This window comes from Carettochelys insculpta, chromosome 1 (assembly GCF_033958435.1).
Source record: "Carettochelys insculpta isolate YL-2023 chromosome 1, ASM3395843v1, whole genome shotgun sequence".
NCBI lineage: Eukaryota > Metazoa > Chordata > Testudines > Carettochelyidae > Carettochelys > Carettochelys insculpta.
This window is the reverse complement of record NC_134137.1, coordinates 261,232,071-261,252,654: the sequence shown is the minus strand read 5'-3', so window position 1 is coordinate 261,252,654 and position 20,584 is coordinate 261,232,071. Positions and strand designations below refer to the sequence as shown.

Sequence of the window (20,584 nt, the reverse complement as noted above, 5' to 3'; positions counted from 1 at the left end):
TTACAGTGAAATGGGCAGAAAAGCCCTTTCTGGATAATCAATCATGTAAATGTAAACACAGAATAAATAAAGGTCGGAAAGGAAAGCCCCAAGTTTTGAAGTGAAATAAAATCTTTATGTTAGGAGCCTGATAGCTTGAGGGATATTTTTGTGCCTGAACTCAGCACTTTATCTTTGCAGAGTGACCTTCCAAAGCCTTTAAAAGATTAAAAGGTTTTTAAGCAGCAAAGAGAGATGGAAGTAATATGGTATCTGTAGTGAAAGAACTATCAGCCCCCTGGGCAAATACTCTTTGAGCCTTATGGGTATTAATTTTTCTGAGATCAATCTTTACATTTTTTTAAAACACACACTCACTTAGGAGCAAGGTGACCCAGCAGGTTATACAATTATATCTTTTGCTTCTGGAGAGCTGGATTCAAATTTTGATTGAGTTGCAAAAGTCAAAATAATTTTGGCAGTCACTAGAGGCTATATATGCAGATGACAAAATCACCACTGCACGGAAACATCAGCAATCTGTAATAGCAAGGGTGGGAATAGCAAAGTGTGACACTGGTCTGGACTGAGACCTGGGCTTGGCAGAGTGGAGTGGAGTGGTGCTGGAAGTGAAACTGCAACAGCCTGAATTTCCTTTTAGTTACACTTGTGTAAAGGGGACTAGAATCAGGGCACATAAGTGGAGTAGCAAGTTTCTTCTTCCAGTGCTGGTCCCTATGCGTATTCCACTGTGGGTGCACCTATGCACCTTAGTCCTCAGAATGAAAGATGTTAGAAGTGTCCATTGATCCACACCAATGTTCTTCTTCTCATATTTCCCACTGAGGGCCTATTTGGAGATAAGGAAATAGGAAGGAAGATCAGTGTCGATGATATTGAACTGGAAAATGTAGAGAAGTTCACATATCTGGGGAGCAACATAACTTATGATCTAGACTATACAAAGGAAATAGCAACTAGAATAGCAAAAGCAAGAGCGAATTTGAAGGCAATGGATAAAATCTGGAAAAGCAAAACAATCAGCTTAGGAACGAAGCTGAGTGTCTTGAAAATGTGTGTATTCAGCAGCATGTTATACAGATGTGAGACATGGGTGATAACCAAAGATTCAAAAAGAAGAATATTGACATTCAAAAGGAGTTGTTATAGAAAGATACTGAGAATAGGATGGATGCAGAAGGTTGCCAATGAGGAATTATATAGAAAGATACAGCCAACAGAGAACCTGCTGCAGGTTATAAAACAGAAGCTACAATTATTTGGTCATATTTGCAGCATGAGTGACAAATGAAAAATCAAGACCCTGATATTTGGCATAATGGATGGTTCGAATAGGAGAGGCAGACCCCACAGAGAATGGAGAGATGATATAGTAGATTGGTGCGGAGCTACTTTACAGAAACTAAGTCACTCCGCATTGGACAGGGAAAGATGGAAGGAAATAGTGAGAGACACATCAGACCCCAATGGGCACTGAGCCCACGGGTATTGATGATGCCTACAGGTGACATAGAGCATCCACCTCTACAGTTCCTTTCTACTACCACACAGTTTGAGACAGAGCCTCCAAAGTCCACAGAACTGTTCTTCTGATTTTGAATCTCTAAATCTTGTAAAATAAAATTTTGTTAGTCAAGTATTAGATGCAAAGTTGTACCTCCCTGGTCTGGCACACTCGGGTCCTGATTGGTCCCAAATGAGGGAATTTTCTGGACCAGGGTAGGTTAATGCTGACCTGTCTGCTGCCACTTGGTACCACAGAGTAGCTGGCACCAACCAAGCAAAGACTGGGGAGGGATCACTCAGGGAAAAGGTATGGTAGCTTCAGAGCCCCATAGCAGGGTCTAGGAGCACAACCCTGTCGGAGCACACTGAGCCCCATGGCAGCCAGGCTTCACTCCTGGCTCCCACCACTAGCTGCCAGCTTTTCCCTATGACTGCTCCAATCGGGAAGCACCCATGGGGATTCCAGACCATAGATGGTGCCAGACTATAGAAGTCTTTATCCTCCAAAAACTGGGAGGCTGGAGACCTATCTTAGACCATCAACAATTCAGTGTATTCATCTGCAGCTGGAGATTGAGAATGGTTACGTTGGTACTGAAAACAGAATCCTGAATCACAGATGATTGGTTCATGACTTTGTACATGAAAACTTTCTGTTTTCATTACCAGCATCTGCCTGTGAATTCTTGTGATTCACTATGGGTCCAAACAGTTATCAGCATAGGGTGGTCTCCTCTGGGTGAGCAATAACATCCAAAATGTTTAAAATGGAGATATCTGTAGTGGTAGCACACTTCCAACACCATGGCTTGATAGTCTTTCCTTACTAAGATGGCTATTGACTGGATGATCTCATTGGGAAGTATTTGCATAAACTGCATCTCCTTTTAATCTTCTAGTGTCACTAGGAATCTGCATGAGCACACAAAAGTCCCTTTAGTTTTATCAAAGACAAGCAAATTTAACAGAAGAGCTCTGGAGTTGGCCAGAACCAGAGCTTACCTACCTCTGGATAAGTATAATCAGTCAACTGAGACAAAACCCTCAGACATAACTTTGTGCATGTCTTATCCTCCTAGATTCCAAGGTTTGCTGTATGTACCTTACACCTGTCATGAGACTTCAGCTTTGCAGTCTGCAAGCCTGACTTTGGATGATATACATCCCAAATAGACAAGCTACAGATGTATACACTCCACTCCCCTCTTAGGCTGTGGCCACACTTGGCCAGAACTTTGAAATGGCCATGCTAATGGCCAAATGGAAGAATACAAATGAGGCACTGAATTGAATATTCAGCACCTTGTTAGCATTTGCATGCTGCCGGCCATGGCATTTCGAAAACGCTGCTTTCAAATGCACACGGCTCAGCACAGCTACATGGGGGTCCTTTTCGAAAGGACCCTGCACATTTTGAAATCCCCTTATTCCTCTCAGCTGAATATGCTGAGATTGTTTGAATAGACAGAATTGCTTGCAGGCCTCACAGGCAGCTCTCAACTCCAGGAAATTTCAGCTAAGAAGAATAAGGGGATTTCAAAATGCACCGGGTCTTTTCCAAAAGGACCCCCTCGTAGCCGTGCTGAGCCACGTGCGTTCAAAACCAGTGCTTTTGAAATGCCGCAGCTGGCAGCATGAGAATGCTAATGAGGCATTGAATATTCAATTCAGCGCCTCATTCGTATTCTTCGATTTGGCCATTAGCATGGCCATTTTGAAGTTCTGGCCAAGTGTGGCCACAGCCTCAGAGTGAGAGGCTCTTTTGTTTGGTGGATTTCCTTTCATTGTTTCCCCACTCCAGAAAATACTGATTACAGGTGCTCCTTCTTGGGGTAGGGTGCCATCTAGACAGGCACAAAAGACAAGAAAAATGGAATTTTGTGGAGTTGAGAGCTGCCTGTGAGGCCTGCAAGCAATTGTGGCCATTCAAACAAACTCAGCATGTTCAGGTTATTATGGGTCTATCAGCCCCATCCACATGTCAGTCTCCAGCCTCACCCAGCCCTCTTGACATAGGGCAGGGACAAGATCAGACATCTCAGTCCAGAGGCTGTCCACCTCACAGCTTGTTATTTGGACAAAAGTCAGGCAACCTGATAACAATGAGGGAAGAAAGATCCTTTCCCCTGCATACCTGGTAGTTAATCTGTAGAACTGGTGTATTTGTCACCAAATCATCCTCCCAGTTGGGACACAAAGTGCATACTCTCCTAATTGAACGTGAGGAGCCCTTAGCAAGCACCTTTCCCCCTGTTTCTCACTTAGGCTGTGTCTACAGTAGTCCAAATCTTCGAAATGGCCATGCAAATAGCCATTTCGAAGATTACTAGCGAGGCACTGAAATGCATATTCAGTGCCTCATTAGCATGCTGCCAGCTGCAGCTCTTTGAAATTGCCGCTTTTTGCTGCTGCGCAGCTTGTCCAGACGGGAATCCTTTTCTAAGTTCCTGGGGTTCTTTCGAGAAGGAGTCCCATCTGGACAAGCCACGTGGCAGTGAAAAGCAGCAATTTTGAAGAATCGCAGCCAGCAGCATGCTAATGAGGCGCTGAACAGGCATTTCAGCACCTCATTAGTAATTTTCTAAATGGCTATTAGCATGGCCATTTCGAAGATTTGGACTAGTGTAGACATAGCCTTACTGATTCATTGGGATGGGACAGTGATCATCCTCATCGCTCCCAGGTGGCCTAGATCATGTTGGCTAAGCTTTCCACTCCTCCTCCAAATCAGCAATTCTACTACTGTTGCCAAGTACAAAATTTTAATAAGCGGTAGGGTTGAAATATTGTCTTGATTCTTTAAAGACAATCAGGGAGGAAGTTTGATTTTTTGGAAGCTCTCCTGTTGAGAAAAGGAGCAAAAGAGACAATTATTACCGTATTTTAAGGTATTCAGCAGCAATTTCATCCATTCATTTTAGGATCCATACAATAAACTTTATTTCTTCTAGTGCTTTTTCCCCTGCCTTTGCCCTGAGTCATCTGTGAAGCCTGCATTTGCCCTGGCTTATTACAAGGCTTATAGTTCCTAGAATGCTGAAAATGTATTTCAGTCTGATAAAGGAACATAAGTTCTTCTCTCAATGCCCTGAAATGTGACTTGTCTCAACTGAAATGTCTAATACTCTTTGGTATATTAACATAATATTTTTGTAATACTTTCAGTTCTTTCTTGAGTTCTCTCCAGGGAATTGGCAGAAAATAACCTCCCCATCATGTATGGCCCTCAATCCTGAACAAAGTCCCAATCAAGAAAAGCATATAAATGTACATGTAACTTTAAGTATGCGAATAATCCCTCTGACTTCAATTCTAGTGGTAACAACACAGTGCTCTTTGGCTTCAGTGGGATTAATCATGTATTTAAAGTTGTGCACATAGGTAAGTCCTTTGTTGGATAAGGAACCAAGTAAGCAAACCTCCTCATGGGAATTTATATAGTGAATCCCTCTGGGAGCTGATGGATGGAATTCTTATCCTGGTCCTTGGGGCAACCATGTCAGTAGGCCAAATCTAGCTTTTGATGCATAGAGTGGGATGTAGCAGAGGCCATTGGCCATGTCTGTTATGCACAGACCAAATGGTTACATCTCTGTGAAAGTCTGATGGTGATCCCTCATGAAAGTTTCCTCCATGATGCACGCTTCCCCAGCTCCCCTTTGTGTACGTTGCTCACCACATTGGCACAAACACACCCGAAATGCACCATTTGGGTGTTCCAAAGACAAAAGCAAGCTAAGGAGTTGGTGGTTTCTACTGATAAACAATGAGCTGCAGGTTTTGTCCTGTATGTTGAAACAGACACTAATGGAGCCAGGGAAAGAGATGTAGTGGACTTAAATTCTATGTCCTATTCACTTTTTCCAATCATGATCTGCTTAGTGATTCTTTCTTACCATGTAAACTTTTATGTAGAAGAAACACACGCTCCTTAAGAGCAATTTGCCTTGGGATATATTGTAAGGTGCATAGTTAATACATTTATGAGGACATCTGCAAAAAGATTACCCACTGAATGGTACTGTTTCAATGAAAGAGACAGCATTTAAAATCTATCACCACTTTAGCCATTGAACAGTTATAAATGTAGATGTTGGATTCTTCATATAATTACCTTATCACAGTCCATGTCAACAAAGAACTGTACAGGACTCTAACCAACCAGCTGGTTTATTATCAGATGTAATGAGACTTCTAAGAACAAAAAATCTTAGAGAGGAAGGGGAAAGTTAAACACTGTGTAACAGCAACAGACCTGGGTTGCCAGCACCAGGGGCAGAACCTGCAAGCATAAGGGTCTAAAGCCCTGCACTCAACCACATGAGCTAAAGGTCAGCTGCCTCTCAGCCAAGGCTGTAGAGTAGAGACTTCACTCACCCTAGATGAGGTCTCAGTACCTCTGGGTACTACAACTGCAAAAGGCTTGCCATGATTTTTAGCAAGCGCTTTCTAGCAAGATCCACAAGCTGGAGGTGGTGGACTCTCCATCCCTAGCATTTTCTAAGCCCTGGTTTGATAAAGCCCTGACTGGGATGATTTAGTTGGGATTGATCCTGCATTGAGCAGGGGGTTGAAGTCTCTTCCATTGGGAGGATTTTATGATTGTATAAGCTCTTGATAGCCAAGAAGTCAGTAAAACAGCATAATCAACACTAGTACTGAATGACGGATTTGATGGGAATTAATTCCTCAAAAATTTAGCTGCTTTTCTGTTTCCAGAATGTTTGCAAAAAGATCACAGCTGCCTCAATTTAGTTTTTATTGAATTGTCTCAGGGCCAGATTGTGATATAATGTCTTACTCCTCAGCTATCAACCTGATGTTATGGGACTACTTGCGAAATATTATCTAGTGTGAGGAAGGAAGCCAAAATGAACATTTTTTGAAGTCCTGGTTGTTTTACTTTGTGGATCTATCACAAATAATCCATTGCAAATATGCAGTACTCAAACATTTTAAATTCAAAGGATGTTGGTTATATTTAATTGGTCACAGCTATTACAAAATACTCTTTATTCCCTGACTGGTCGAGCATAACTGCTGTAGTCAAGAGGAGGGCTTGACAACACCACTGAAGCTTTAAATATTTCAGGGGAAAACGGTGCTATAAGGAAGGAGAACAGTTAATTTGGAATTCTTAAAAATTATATTTTTTTTACTTTCTGGGCTGCACAGGCCTTGCCCAAGGCATCTTCCCTGGGAAATACAGGTTTGTATAAGATTTACTGGCTTGGTGCAGTTGAGATTTAATTTTTCTCATCACATTGGCAGCCTTGCCTTAGCTGTGAGAAATGACATTAGATTTTTCTCTAGTCACTGAATTGCTTCTCTGCCAGAGGCTTGAGGCACCTGTTCCTTCGTTGTGCGAAACAGTGTCTCATTTCACATAGAGCATTTCCAATGCTGAGTCTTGAGCATGCAAGATTAAAATTATGTTTCTGTGAGTATAATTGTAAATAATATGCAGTCACTCAAATATGCATAGAAAAAGAAGAGAAGTGGAAACAGGAGCATGGCCAATTTTTTTTTTTCATTTTTAACTCCAAATGCCTTATTTTTTTCAATAATCTCCCATCTAGAGTCAGCAAGTGGCCCTAACAATCTGTAATTCATAAAAGTATTACCTCAAATTAATAAATCAATGATCCTTTAATGCTTACGACACCAAAATTATCAAACAATGTCTGCAAAATGGCCAGTCATTTACTATGGGAACAGAAGTTTGGCTGCATAAGATCATATCATTAGTTCATTTAATCTGCTCTCCTGGCTCTGATCACAGCTGACAAAGGCACTGTCCTACATGCTTAAAGTTAAGAATGTGTTTAAGCACATTTACTGGAGAGAGGGATGTTTTCCTGAATCAGGACTTCTGGCAGGGATCTCATTTCCAAGGAAGTTAGATTTTCACCTGTCCCTCACTGTAGTGCATCTGGCCAATTATGCAACGATGTCCCTGGAGAGGGGGATTCTTTCTAAAGATAGGTCACTTCAGATAAAAATGATATTTTATTTTCCCTTATCATTGTAAGCATAGCATACTTGCAGCTATAGATGATATTGTTGGTAATAGCCTTAGAATTTGAGTTGACGACTTCCTGAGGCAATGAATTCTGCAATTGCCTATAGCCGTGTCTACACGTGCATGCTACTTCGAAGTAGCGGCACTAACTTCGAAATAGCGCCCGTCACGGCTACACCTGTTGGGTGCTATTTCGACGTTAACGTCGACGTTAGGCGGCGAGACGTCGAAGCTGCTAACCCCATGAGGGGATGGGAATAGCGCCCTACTTCGAAGTTGAATGTCGAAGTAGGGCACGTGTAGACGATCCGCGTCCCGCAACATCGAAATAGCGGGGTCCGCCATGGTGGCCATCAGCTGAGGGGTTGAGAGACGCTCTCTCTCCAGCCCCTGCGGGGCTCTATGGTCACCGTGTGCAGCAGCCCTTAGCCCAGGGCTTCTGGCTGCTGCTGCTGCAGCTGGGGATCCATGCTGCATGCACAGGGTCTGCAACCAGTTGTCGGCTCTGTGGATCTTGTGTTGTTTAGTGCAGCTGTGTCTGGGAGGGGCCCTTTAAGGGAGCGGCTTGCTGTTGAGTCTGCCCTGTGACCCTGTCTGCAGCTGTGCCTGGCACCCTTATTTCGATGTGTGCTACTTTGGCATGTAGACGTTCCCTTGCAGCGCCTATTTCGATGTGGTGCTGCGCAACGTCGATGTTGAACGTTGACGTTGCCAGCCCTGGAGGACGTGTAGACGTTATTCATCGAAATAGCCTATTTCAATGTCTCCACATCGAAATAGGCTACTTCGAAGTAGGCTTCACATGTAGACGTAGCTTATATGTTACATAGGCTGCGTCTACACGTGCACACTACTTCGAAGTAGCGGCAGTAACTTCGAAATAGCGCCCGTCACGTCTACACGTGTTGGGCGCTATTTCGAAGTTGAAATCGACGTTAGGCGGCGAGACGTCGAAGTCGCTAACCCCATGAGGGGATGGGAATAGCGCCCTACTTTGACGTTCAACATCGAAGTAGGGACGTGTAGACGATCCGCGTCCCGCAACATCGAAATAGCGGGGTCCTCCATGGCGGCCATCAGCTGGGGGGTTGAGAGATACTCTCTCTCCAGCCCTTGCGGGGCTCTGTGGTCACCGTGGGCAGCAGCCCTTAGCCCAGGGCTTCTGGCTGCTGCTGCTGCAGCTGGGGGTCCATGCTGCATATACAGGGTCTGCAACTAGTTGTTGGCTCTGTGTATCTTGCACTGTTTAATGAAAGTGTGTCTGGGAGGGGCCCTTTAAGGGAGCGACTTGCTGTTGAGTCCGCCCCGTGACCCTGTCTGCAGCTGTGCATGGCTCCCTTATTTCGATGTGTGCTACTTTGGCGTGTAGACGTTCCCTCGCTGTGCCTATTTCGATGTTGGGCTGAGCAACGTCGAAGTTGAACATCGACGTTGCCGCCCTGGAGGACGTGTAGACGTTATTCATCGAAATAGCCTATTTCGATGTCGCAACATCGAAATAAGCTATTTTGAAGTTGGGTGCACGTGTAGACGTAGCCATAAAGTAGCATTTTTTTCTTTTGAGTTCTACCTTTACTAACATTTATGTCACTGAGTGGCCCTTTGTTCTTGATTAATGTTAGTCTGCAAATGGCTGCCCTTATTATTAAGTACTTGAAATACTTGACTTGGATTTTAAAAACACAATCCCAACATTCTACAGCTATTAAAAAGCAATCAGGGTTTTTTTGCAGAGATAGTAAGTTATCACTTGTGTTCTAGTTAAGTTCCATTCTGCCAGCCTAGAGCTGTCCTCTATTTCTCACTGGATACAATTTTTTTTTTGCTTTCTGTGGCAGTTTTAGAGCTGTTCTTTATTTCCTTCTTTTCCAGAGGCAGTTGCACTTCATTGATGGATGAAGTGATTCCCTTCTATTTAGTTTTCCCTCGCTTTGTGATGTTTCTCAGTTGTTTTGGGAGAAGCTTTGGCACAAAATGTAACTGCATGCTTGTGTGTCCTAACGGCACCAGAGTCTAATGGACTGTTTCCACCTCAGCACAGTGGAGGATTAAGAGAAGGGCAAAAGGGGCAGTTGTCCCAGGGCCCTCAGGGATGAGGAGCCCCAAGGCTCCATAACTCCATTTTGTTTAAACAATTCACTTTAACTGAACAAAAGAAATGTGTCACAACATTCTTATTTTAAAATTAATTGAAGCGTAATTTTAGTATACTTCCTGAATACTAATGCGCATGAATAGGTTTTAAAGCATAAATAATGTTACATTTGTATTTTAATATATTGGAGGGGGGCTTGTGACTATATTGTTCTAGGGCCCCACCTGTTCTTAATCTGCCCCTGAGTCAGCTACTAACTGGATGAAAGACCTTCTGCATATATCTGTTGTTATTACTTGATACTTGATGTGCCTTCTGTCTTACTGGTGGAGAATTCCCCATTCTCACCGGTGGTGAATAATAGCCATTTTGCTGTAATCCCACAGCACCTGACAAGAGATGGCAGGATATGAATTTAATGGTTGTAAAATGCCCCAGATTTACAACAGTGGAAACAGAAGTCCCCTCAACAGGTAAAGGATACCAGCACTGCAAAAATGCCATGCGCTACCCCACCAATATTCCACCTCAAGCCTCTTCTAGAACAACCACCAAACTGCCGCCAACAGCGGGATGGTAGATTCCGCTCTATGCCTTTTCAGTTCTTGGTTAACAATGCCAGTTGTGGTTGTAGTTTAGCGAATGCTAGAATTAGAAGTCCCAGCTCTGGCTGCTCCTCACAGGCATTATCTGCACCACTGGGATCAAAGTTTTGTGCTAAAGTAGAAGTTTGAGATGCTGTACCCATGATGGGGAGACAAATAAGGTTGCTCTGTAAGGAGGGAACTGTAATTGCACTACACTGTGTAAACAGTTCCACACTTGCAGAATAGCTGTCTGTCTCCTGCAGCAGACATCATGACTTTGTGAATAGACTCCTCAGTCACCAGCAACCCAGAATTATCGATACAATGATTTCTCAAAATTCATGCAGTCTCTTCTGGGTCATATTGAGCAATATAGCCAATATAAACAAGTATCAGAAAGGTGGCCATGTTAGGCTGTATCTTCGAGAACAACAAGAAGTCCTGTGGCACCTTATAGACTAACAGATATTTTGTAGCATAAGCTTTCGTGGGCAAAGACCTGCTTCATCAGATGCATGAGTGGGGGGTGGGTTTCAGAGGGGTATTTAAAGAGTGGGGTCCCAGTAAAAGGGAGGGCCAGAGCTGACAAGGTCTAGTCAGTCAGGGTGGAAAAGGCCCATTAGTAGTAGTATGTATGAAGAGAGGAAAAAACAGGTCAGATAAGACAGTTGGGATATGGCCCGTTCTCAGTCTAATGTGGAGATGTTACCTCCTAGGGCAGAGAAGCTCCTTTTGTAAGGTGCAAGCCACTCCCAGTCTCTGTTTAATCCTTGGTTAATGGAGACATATTTGCAAATAAATTGCAGTTCAGAGATTTCTCTCTCCATTTGATTTTTGAAATTTCTTTGTTTCAGGACTGCCACCCTTAAAATCTGCTACTGCGTGTCCAGGGAGATTGAAGTGTTCCCCCACAGTTTTCTGTACTTTACCGTTCCTGATGTCTGATTTATGTCCATTTATTCTTTTATGTACAGACTGTCCAGTTGGCCAATGTAAATTGCAGTGGGGCATTGCCAGCACATGATGGCATATATTATATTAGTAGATGTCCAGGTAAAGGAGCCCCTGATAGTATGGTTGGTGTTAGGTCCTGTGATGATATCACTGGTGTAGATATGTGAGCAGAGCTGGCAGCAGGGTTTGTTTCAGGGATTGGTTCCAGGCTCAGAGTTACTGTTTTGTGACCTATAGTGGCTGGTGAGGATTTGTTTAAAGTTGGCAGGCTGTCTGTAGGCAAGGACCCCACTCTTTAAATACCCCTTTGAAACCCACCCCCCCAACTCATGCATCTGATGAAGCAGGTCTTTGCCCATGAAAGCTTATGCTCCAAAATATCCGTTAGTCTATAAGGTGCCACGGGACTTCTTGTTGTTCTCGAATATAAACAATGTTGTTCGTTTCACTCTTGTGGATAAGAATAATTCAACCTTTGTTTATAACAAAGGATTTACATTGCACCCAATAGAACAGGAGTCAGCAACCCCAGCACAATTTCCATGGGCAATACATGAGCTGATTTTTATCAACACACAAAGCAGCCTCACCCCTCTTCCCACATGCAGCCGGGAGCTTACTCAAAGCCATGCCGCCTGTGGATTAACAAAAGACCAGCTAATGCTACCACCAACCACCTACACAGTAAAGCTCTGCGTGTTCATGGCCGTGTCTACACTAGTCCCAAACTTCAAAATGGCCATGCAAATGGCCATTTCGAAGTTTACTAATGAAGCACTGAAATACATATTCAGCGCCTCATTAGCATGTGGGCGGCCGCGGCACTTCGAAATTGATGCGGCTCGCTGCCGCACGGCTCGTCCAGACGGGGCTCCTTTTCTAAAGGACCCCGCCTACTTCAAAGTCCTGTTATTCCCATCTGCTCATAGGAATGGCCATTTCAAAGTTTGGGGCTAGTGTAGACATAGCCCATGTGTTTATTAATGAAGCTGTTGTAAGTAGGAGTATTAATGACTTTTTAAAGTATCACCGGCACTCGGACAGCACATAGAGACCAAAAGGCCAAATTTCAGCACTTCTGCCTGGAAAAGGTTGCTGACCCCTGCAGAAGAATATGAGACTTAACTCATCTCAGAAAGATAATTATGCAAGAAACATCAACCCGAAATAAAGGGCTGGATGGAATTCTGTAATTGCTGAATGTGCCTAATATGTTGACTGATACGCAAAATAGTCAAAATGGATCCCAAAGTATCCAGCTGTTCTCCAGATTTTGCTAAAAGATAATAACGCTTGTATAATTTCCCACAGAACCTCATTGTTAGCAATGGTGCTTTGCACTTCCATGCCCCTTTACAAACACTCATTTTATGATCCTTTAGTACTTCTTTGAGTTAGGTTAGTAGGCTTTTTTGCTGACTGGGAAAACCATCATGAGATGAAGTGACTGTCCCAAGGTCACTCAGTGAACATGCAGCAGAGCTGGGAATAGATTCTATGTCTCCTTACCCCAATTCTGTGCCTTAACCTTGAGACCATCTTTCCTTTTTTAACAAATGATACATTAGAGTTAATGTACAAAAATTATCCCCAAGAGTGGTAAAATATGTGCATCTGAGGATGTGACAGCTGAGAAAGACTAGGTATTTTGAGATGGAAAACAGGATGATTTCTGGAAACTAACAGCTGATGTATCATATGTAGGGTCCCACCTGCTGTTAGTACTTCCACCTGACTGCACAACTATCCCATGCAATCTTTCACTGACAGAGGCTTACAATCACTGTGTCCTCTATCAGACAGTATAATCACTCAGCCCAGATAACATAAGTCCCAGTGAAGAAATGTAAAGTTAGTAGATGATCCACCTTGCCTGCTAGGTCTCATATGGTCAGTAAAAAATGTTCACTAGGGGAGAGATAAGGGAAAATTTACCCTGCAAACACAAGGCCCAAACAGCTGTGAAACTAGAGAAATAACCTTTAGCATTGCCAATGCCTATTCTCACTGGACAGCAGCTATGTAAAACATCCTGAGTTTCAGTCTCCAAACTGAATGGCATATAGACAGTAAATCTCTTTCAAATCCTGTTGTGACCTTGTGCAGCTTCTCCACTTCAACTGCATAATTAACAAAAGTCAACTGTACCAGTCCAGTAAGTCCTGCAGGGACAGCCTTCAGCGGCTGTCAAGAGGCATGTTCGTGATGAATGTCGGCATATTCACCAAGCTTTGAAAAATAGCCAAGAAAGATTTTGGACCAAGCACAGATTCAAGGTGCTTCTTGATAGAAGTATAGTAACATGTTCGGTGGATAACAGTCTAGACCACACTTTCAGGAAAGCTCCATTTTACAGGAGGAATTACCAGATGACATGTGATCTTAGCTGAGGATATAAGGCCTTCCTGAGTGATTGTCCATAAATGCTGTTGTTTGGGGCAAGTCTGTTTGTTTTTTTTTACCACTTCCAGTCTCGTAGTCCCTCTTTCCCTCCCCCAGACTCCAAAGATGTTCTTCATGGGTGGGTAAAAAATGCAAGATGTCCCTAGCAGAAGCATTCATTTTAAACAATCACACCAAGTCTTACCGAAATGCTGCAATACAGAAACTGTATCATATTGTCACCGTACATCTCCTTTCTTTTTTGTCTGTTGCTTACAACCCAGTGTTTGGAAAACTTTCTCCTCCGGTTGTAGCTAATGAGAATTGCGTGTGCTCATCATTTAACAGATGCTCTATGATAGAGCCCAAAACAGACATAGTGAAGAGGAGCAGCTCCTTAAGAAACACCAGTGATTTCTGTACACCTAATGATTTATTATGAAAATGAATGCTGCTGTCGCTCAGCCCTTTCATTATCCATGTGGCTTCACATTGTAAAGGAGATGAAAAAGTCAAGTCCTGATCACTTCATACCAAAGTCTCAGTGCTGTTTTCATGCTACAGTGTCAATATGTGGCTCCCTGATTCTCAGGGTCAGTCTTTGCCACCTTTCACAGGCAACAGTACCAAAGGGACACACTCTAGTTCGGAATGCCTGGGTACAATGTGCTGTGACCATGCCATTCCATTCCCTGCACCAAAATGGGGTGGGAGCTGAGAGTGCTTCCATGCCAAAATAATATAAAGACCAAGAATGCATGTGTGAATCGAACCCCTAGCAGTTAGTGTACACATAGGTCAGGCTTGCTATATTCTACTCATCTACTTGTCTGGCTTGCTTACATTTTTGATGGGTAAGTAATGTACTGTTAATTGCTGGGGGGTATTCATTATCATTATCCATGGGCCATCAAGGGCCATCATTATCAAGGGCCATCAAATCATTTTTGTAACTGTTGATGGTAAATTTTTATGGTGTTTTTTCCAAATCTGACTTATAGTAATTAAAAATCCCATGCCATTCTTCATAAGGGTTGGGGTGTTAACTCAGCCTGTCGGGCCTAACTCCAGGTTTGATAATAACATTCTGCCCAAATTTCTCTCTGTGGTTTCAAAAGGATATTTTATTTCTCCTGTCCTGAACTCTTGTGTAGTGCTGCTGTGCTCTTTAAATAGTTGTGGTGTTTCACAGAAGAAGTGACTGCTTTTCAGTGGTAGGAGAACGGAAGCCTGTATAATGTGTTTGTATTGCACAGTCCTTCTGACCCTTTGGGAGAAAGGATACTATGTAAATAGAAGACATGTCTATTATTTATAAACTAATATAATAACATGGGAAAAAAATCTCACATGTATTGAAGAGAAAACTTAGAGATGATGGGAAGAGGAATTCCTGCACTTGTGGAGGCGAGACGAGAGTTCAGGAGCTCTTTTCCAGGCACAAAACCTATAAATCCTCTTGGGAAGTAGTCAGTGAGCTAGGTTCACTGAGGCAGACTTTGAGTTCATTTTAATGAGTTCTTTCCTGTTATGTGGCAGGTTAGGGATCTCTTCATAGAGCCGTAGGTTGCCCTGTTGACTGAGGACCACTACCACAGGAAGTCCTCAGATTACAGTTGGAAATGTTAAAGACTGCACGATGAGAAGACGATGGGACTTTAAAGACTGTACAATGAGAAGGCTATGGTTGACGTGCTTTTTCCCTACAAATCACTTAATAAGTGTTACTTTCCTACCTCAGCCTGTTGAAGATTTATTTTCCTGAGCAGTTACGTGGTTTAGTGTCTTCTTTTCTGATGTGTGTGAATGGCCATGTATTGAAGAATTTTTTGCCCCTGAAAAGGAAACAAATGCTTAAGTTGCCACAGGAGGAGGAGTTTCTACACAATACAGCATACAATTGTCAAAATCATGGTCAGTGGGACTTAAGCTTCTAAATAACAGAGGCACATTTGAATACAGAAGTTAGGCTCCTAACAAAGCCACTTTGATTCTTTTGAAAATTTTGCCTAGTTTCTATTTCTTTGATGGTGCCATCTCCATCTAGGAGATAAGTGTGTTTAAAATGGGAAGGCTACATTAGTGCATCCAACTGTGCGATGTCTTGAACATCCCAAAGTATGAACTTCTGACAAAACTTTTAAGATAAGGGTGAGCCATGGAATGTAGTAGTTGCCTGTACCTGAGCTGGTATGCATGCTGCTCTTCATATGCTGCCGGTTATGTGCTCAGATGATATTGTGCTTGAAATAGCCTGCTCTGTTTGTAGCCCCCTGCATTCAACTCAAATTTGGAGCTGCACTCATGCCACTCGGTTGCAGGGTCTCCAACCGATATGTGCAGGAGTCATTTGGTGGTATGGTTGTCCGTGATAGACTGAAGGAAATTTTGTAAGAAAAATTGTGAAAGCACTTCGCAGCATCAGAAAATGGCAAGCACCAGCAGGGCTTTCTTCTCAAGCCTGGGCTCCCCTTGAAAATTAGATAGGCCTGAATGATGTAGCTAGGTATGTAGAAAAAAATCACATGCTGAATGCTGTAGTTGGGTCAGCCTAACCCCCAATGTAGATGCAGCTAGGTGAGGAATTCTCCCCTCACCCTAGCTACCACCTCTCAGGGAAATGGATTGAGTACATTGATGGAAATCCCCTTTCCACTGGTGTGTGAAGCATAGAAGGGCCAGTGCCATAGCTGTGCTGCTGTAGTTTAGACATGGCCTAGGATACAAAAACATCCATAACTATGGAAAACAGTGTAAGAATAACAGGAAGAAGCCATTGAAAAGTTAGCATTTGTCAACAGTTACCACTCACTACTCTCTGAGGTACCACAGGTCTCACCTTTTCTTAGAAGTACTATCTGAGATCACAATGTGTGGTACGTATTGGCAAAAGCGGATTCTGTAAAGGTGACCATAGCAGGTCATGTCTGTGTGGAAACAGGCAGAGAACAGAGGAGTCAAAGGGGGAAGCTAAAACAAAACACTTGTTACATTAATGTGTGAATAACCAGAGGATCTGTTTACAAACCTTTTCATCTGTTCCTTCGCCTAATCAATTCTGCTTTCTCTTTCTCTCTTCTAACTTTCCTTCATCGTTCCAGATGCAGGACGCTATGGGCTTTGAGTTACCATGGGTGTATTTTGTCAGTCTGGTCATCTTTGGATCCTTTTTCGTTCTAAATCTGGTTCTCGGTGTGTTGAGCGGGTAAGCTGCCAGTTTTCAATGTCCTTTTTCCAGTGCTTCAGGGCAAGACTCCAGAATCAGGCTCCTCCTGGTCACCAGGATCCCTTTCTTCCTTCCTGAGCCACTGCCATCCAAAATAAAGGCCTGAATCCAAGGAAGTTTTTTGCATTGGTTTTGAGATAGACAACTTAAAAGGTTAGCCAAAATAATGGTCACAACAATGTGTTTCTCTCTAGTGAGAAAATTCAACCTCAGTCTCACCAAAATACCCAGCTCTTAATAGCCTGCTGGAAAGATAACTTGGCCTTGATCATAAATGGCAGCTGAGCAAAATTTTGAAAGCCCTGATGCTGGTGACTTGGGGTCCCTTTGGCTGGAGCCTTGCAGTGCTCAGAAACTGAGCCTGTCTCACTAACTATCATTCCACTCTTCCAGGTCAATGGTGCCATAGGAAGGGACTGGCCCTGGATCTATTTTGTTACACTAATCATCATAGGGTCATTTTTTGTACTTAACTTGGTTCTCGGTGTACTTAGCGGGTAAGCAGAACCAGGCAAATGTTTTTTTAAAATTATTATTTATGTTTTTAATTTATATCTCTATTCGTTTTCTTTGGTTATGACTATAACGGGGCCAGGGAGGGTCACTCTCAGAAATGTTTAGTAGAAGCCCCTGGCTTTGTTGTATAAATATGAAAGCATGGCATCGGATGGCCCTCTTGAAATTGGAGAAATCTTTGAGTAAATCCCTTTATGAAAAGCAAACACCTTCTCCCTAGCATATCCTTTAGCAACTGCCTTGAAACTACAAGTCCCTGTACCTTCGACTGAGTAAAGATGTGCAGATCACTCATCACGCCAGGAAGGGATTGTTGTAAAATCCTGGAAAAAATCAGTGAAAGTTGACTAGCAGCATCCTTAAATGTTTATAAAATGGGAGTCCTGTCAAATTATTCCATCTCAATTGAGAGAGTCCCTTGTTTAATATCCTTGAAACGTAGGCAGATTGGAGGGATTATTTTCCACAGGAACAGACTAACATGTTTTTCTGTAATTGGTACATCTTCTTTGCTGTACAGCACACACATTACAGGGTTAGGTATGATTCAAGGAGAGGTTATTTCCTAGTGATCTTTTATAAGGGTGATCAAGAGTGTCAGATGCAAGGTAAGGAGGGCTAAAATGTCTCCAGGAGATGCCATTGTTTCTTAATTCTTCATTTTAACCCTCATTTTAACCTCATCATTGCTGAGGTAGAGTAAGCAGTTGCTTCATGTAAAACCAGTTGTTAAACACAGTGCTGGCTTTGGTGAACCAGAAAACAAGTAGATCCAAGTCAATGCGCATCCTTGATACGATTTTCAGAAAATTAATGCCTAGGATTAGATTCTCAGTTCCATACTTAGGCACCGCTGGATACTCAAGCTTGTTCAAATTGGGTTATTTTATTTAGGTGTGCAAATACAGCCTCAGAAGCCTAACCTTAGGCAGCCTTTTTTTAAAAAAAAAAAAAAATCTTGGCCTCAGTGCCTATTCTGCTGAGCCTTGTGTGAAGTTTGTTCAGTGTCTGTACCTGTCATCTTGACTGACCTCTCTGACTCTCACAGTGCTCTCAAGGTGAGAGAGCCATAACAAATCAAGGGTAACACTCTCGTAGTAGGAGTGGGAGTTAGGTGCATCACAGAAATTACGTGCATGGTCTCAGAGGCAACCAGAACAAAAAGGCACTAACAGACCCAGACAGGAAAAACATTCTCTGCTATCCTCCAGAGAGACTGCAGGTTTAGGGAAGGATTCATTACTTCCTTCATCACCTCCCCTGAGAGAAACATGTTGGCTATGTCTACACTAGAAGACAGGTTGCTGCTACTCACAACTTCCTCTGTCGACAGAGAACTGCCAGGCTGCACTGCCCTCTGGTGACAGAAAGCAGGATGGCAGCTCTGCAAATAGGTCTGCCTGGCAACTGGAAGCCCTCTCTGTCAACAGAAGTGGCTATGGTGCACTGCTGTTGACAGAGGTTATCCTCAAATAGTGGAGGGATAACTCTCTTGAGGCAAATGCAGAGTTCTGTGGAGACTCTGTCAACAACAGGCTTTATGAGTGTAGATGCTCCCTGATTTCTGTGAACAGAAGGCCCCTTCTGTTGACAGAACTCTCCAGTGTAGACACAGCCACACAGGTATAACTACTGCTGCCATGATTGGAGCTTCACATGGGTAAACTGTGAGGAAAAGAGAGTCCAAAAAGAAAGAGTGAGGCAATAGTCTGTGATTGGGTACTTAGGGGGGGATACTGTGGGTCCAGTTTTCAAACATCAGTTCCCTAAAGTTTGAATCAGATTCCTCCATTTAGTCTCTCAAAGCAGCAAGTAATGTCAAATAGCAGTGAAAGCTGGTGGCATAGGAAAGTGGTCAGAAAAAACTGATTGCACCTTTACCTGGCAAAAAGTCAATAGTAATAATTAATGATTGTAGGTTATCTGATGAGGGAAGGGTAGGCAGTGCCCACCCTGACAGCACCTGAGAAATCACTGAAGCTACATTACACCAAGCAATTCCTAGGGACAGCTAGGATCGAGCATGAGGCCCATCCATAGTTACATCATTGAGCTGAATCTCCTTGCCTGTATCGACTGTATTGTGATAGCTGCACCATTTCTGCTGTACTTCTCACAGTCTGCCTAGGGGATCACACTGTCAACATCCCCATAAAAGGCTCCAACTTCTTAGCAAACTGAAATGAGGAGTTGAAGCTCCAAAAAAAAAATCCTAGAAAAAACAGTGCTCAGGTAACAATGTTCAGGTAACTTTCAAACACAGTTCAGAATTCTGATGAGTCCTGATATGTGTTCAGTCCTCAGACTCAGATACTGCTCATGCACACCCTATTTTATTGATCCATTCTGCATAAATGTTACAAAACAATATTCCTGTACATTCCAGATAACTCAATCTGTGCATCTCATTTTATACTTAGCATGTCTTTTAAGAAAAGACTTCATTATTATGCTTATGCTGCGTTATTCTATTCTTGCTCATATAGGCTTAAATGTAAAAAAAATTCTTCCAAATAATGTGGATACAATTTTGTGCTCACAGTTAAATTAGGGAGTAATTACATTTGCCTACTAAGATATCTTAATTGCACCTACTTTTTTGCATTTGCAGAATTGTAGGTTAAATTGTTCTCTGGCTAAAAATCAGAGCCATAAGTATCTCATTCTATCTAGTCATTGTGGACAAGCTAAGCAATATGCTATGCCCAGTTATATCCTAAACTAAATATTATACATATACATGAACTTCACTATAATCCTGGTACTGGCTTGACCAAGGATAAGGAATATGGATGTACCATATCAGTGCAGGAGAAATTATTCTACATACCAATTACAGCAAAAAATTTGCTCAAGATATCGATTCCCCTCCAAAAAAAATGGGATGTTTACATCTATGGGTTTGTATCAGTCTGTTAGAGATAATGGGTTTGTGGTAAGATTCTTAATCAAATTCAGTTTCAACTTGTCTTTATACCAATAATCCACGGTGGTATTCAGATTTATGGTCGTGGCTCTTTTCATATTGAACAATAACCCAAAAATTTGGCAAGCTGACAGGATAGTCTGTCCCTGTCAGGGTAAATAGGATTTGAATCCATATCGTGGATTTAAAGCAATCACCAAGATCTTTGAACAGCTGTAATTTCACTGTTTTATTGGTTTCCATTGCTCCTCTATCAGAGATCTTAAAGAAATGGAATACAGAACAATAAATTGGCGCCCCATTATCAGAGCCAGGAAGAAAAGCTCTGTCCAAGATCATACAGGGCACAAGACTCATCCCAGTCTCATAT

At 42.6% G+C, this 20,584-nt stretch overlaps 1 protein-coding gene across 18 annotated transcripts in view; it reads left to right on the top strand.

Annotated features, from left to right (window-relative positions):
• CACNA1C (calcium voltage-gated channel subunit alpha1 C) overlaps positions 1 to 20,584 on the top strand; it is an 812,008-nt gene that overhangs the window by 590,019 nt on the left and 201,405 nt on the right. For 15 of the 18 annotated variants that reach the window (XM_075005795.1, XM_075005919.1, XM_075005910.1 and 12 more), the window contains exon 8: positions 16,648 to 16,751. In XM_075005795.1, coding sequence (XP_074861896.1) covers positions 16,648 to 16,751 — 104 coding nt within the window. Of the gene's footprint in view, positions 1 to 16,647; positions 16,752 to 17,165; positions 17,270 to 20,584 lie in introns of all 18 variants that reach the window. The other 3 variants (XM_075005894.1, XM_075005884.1, XM_075005900.1) reach the window with 2 other exon arrangements.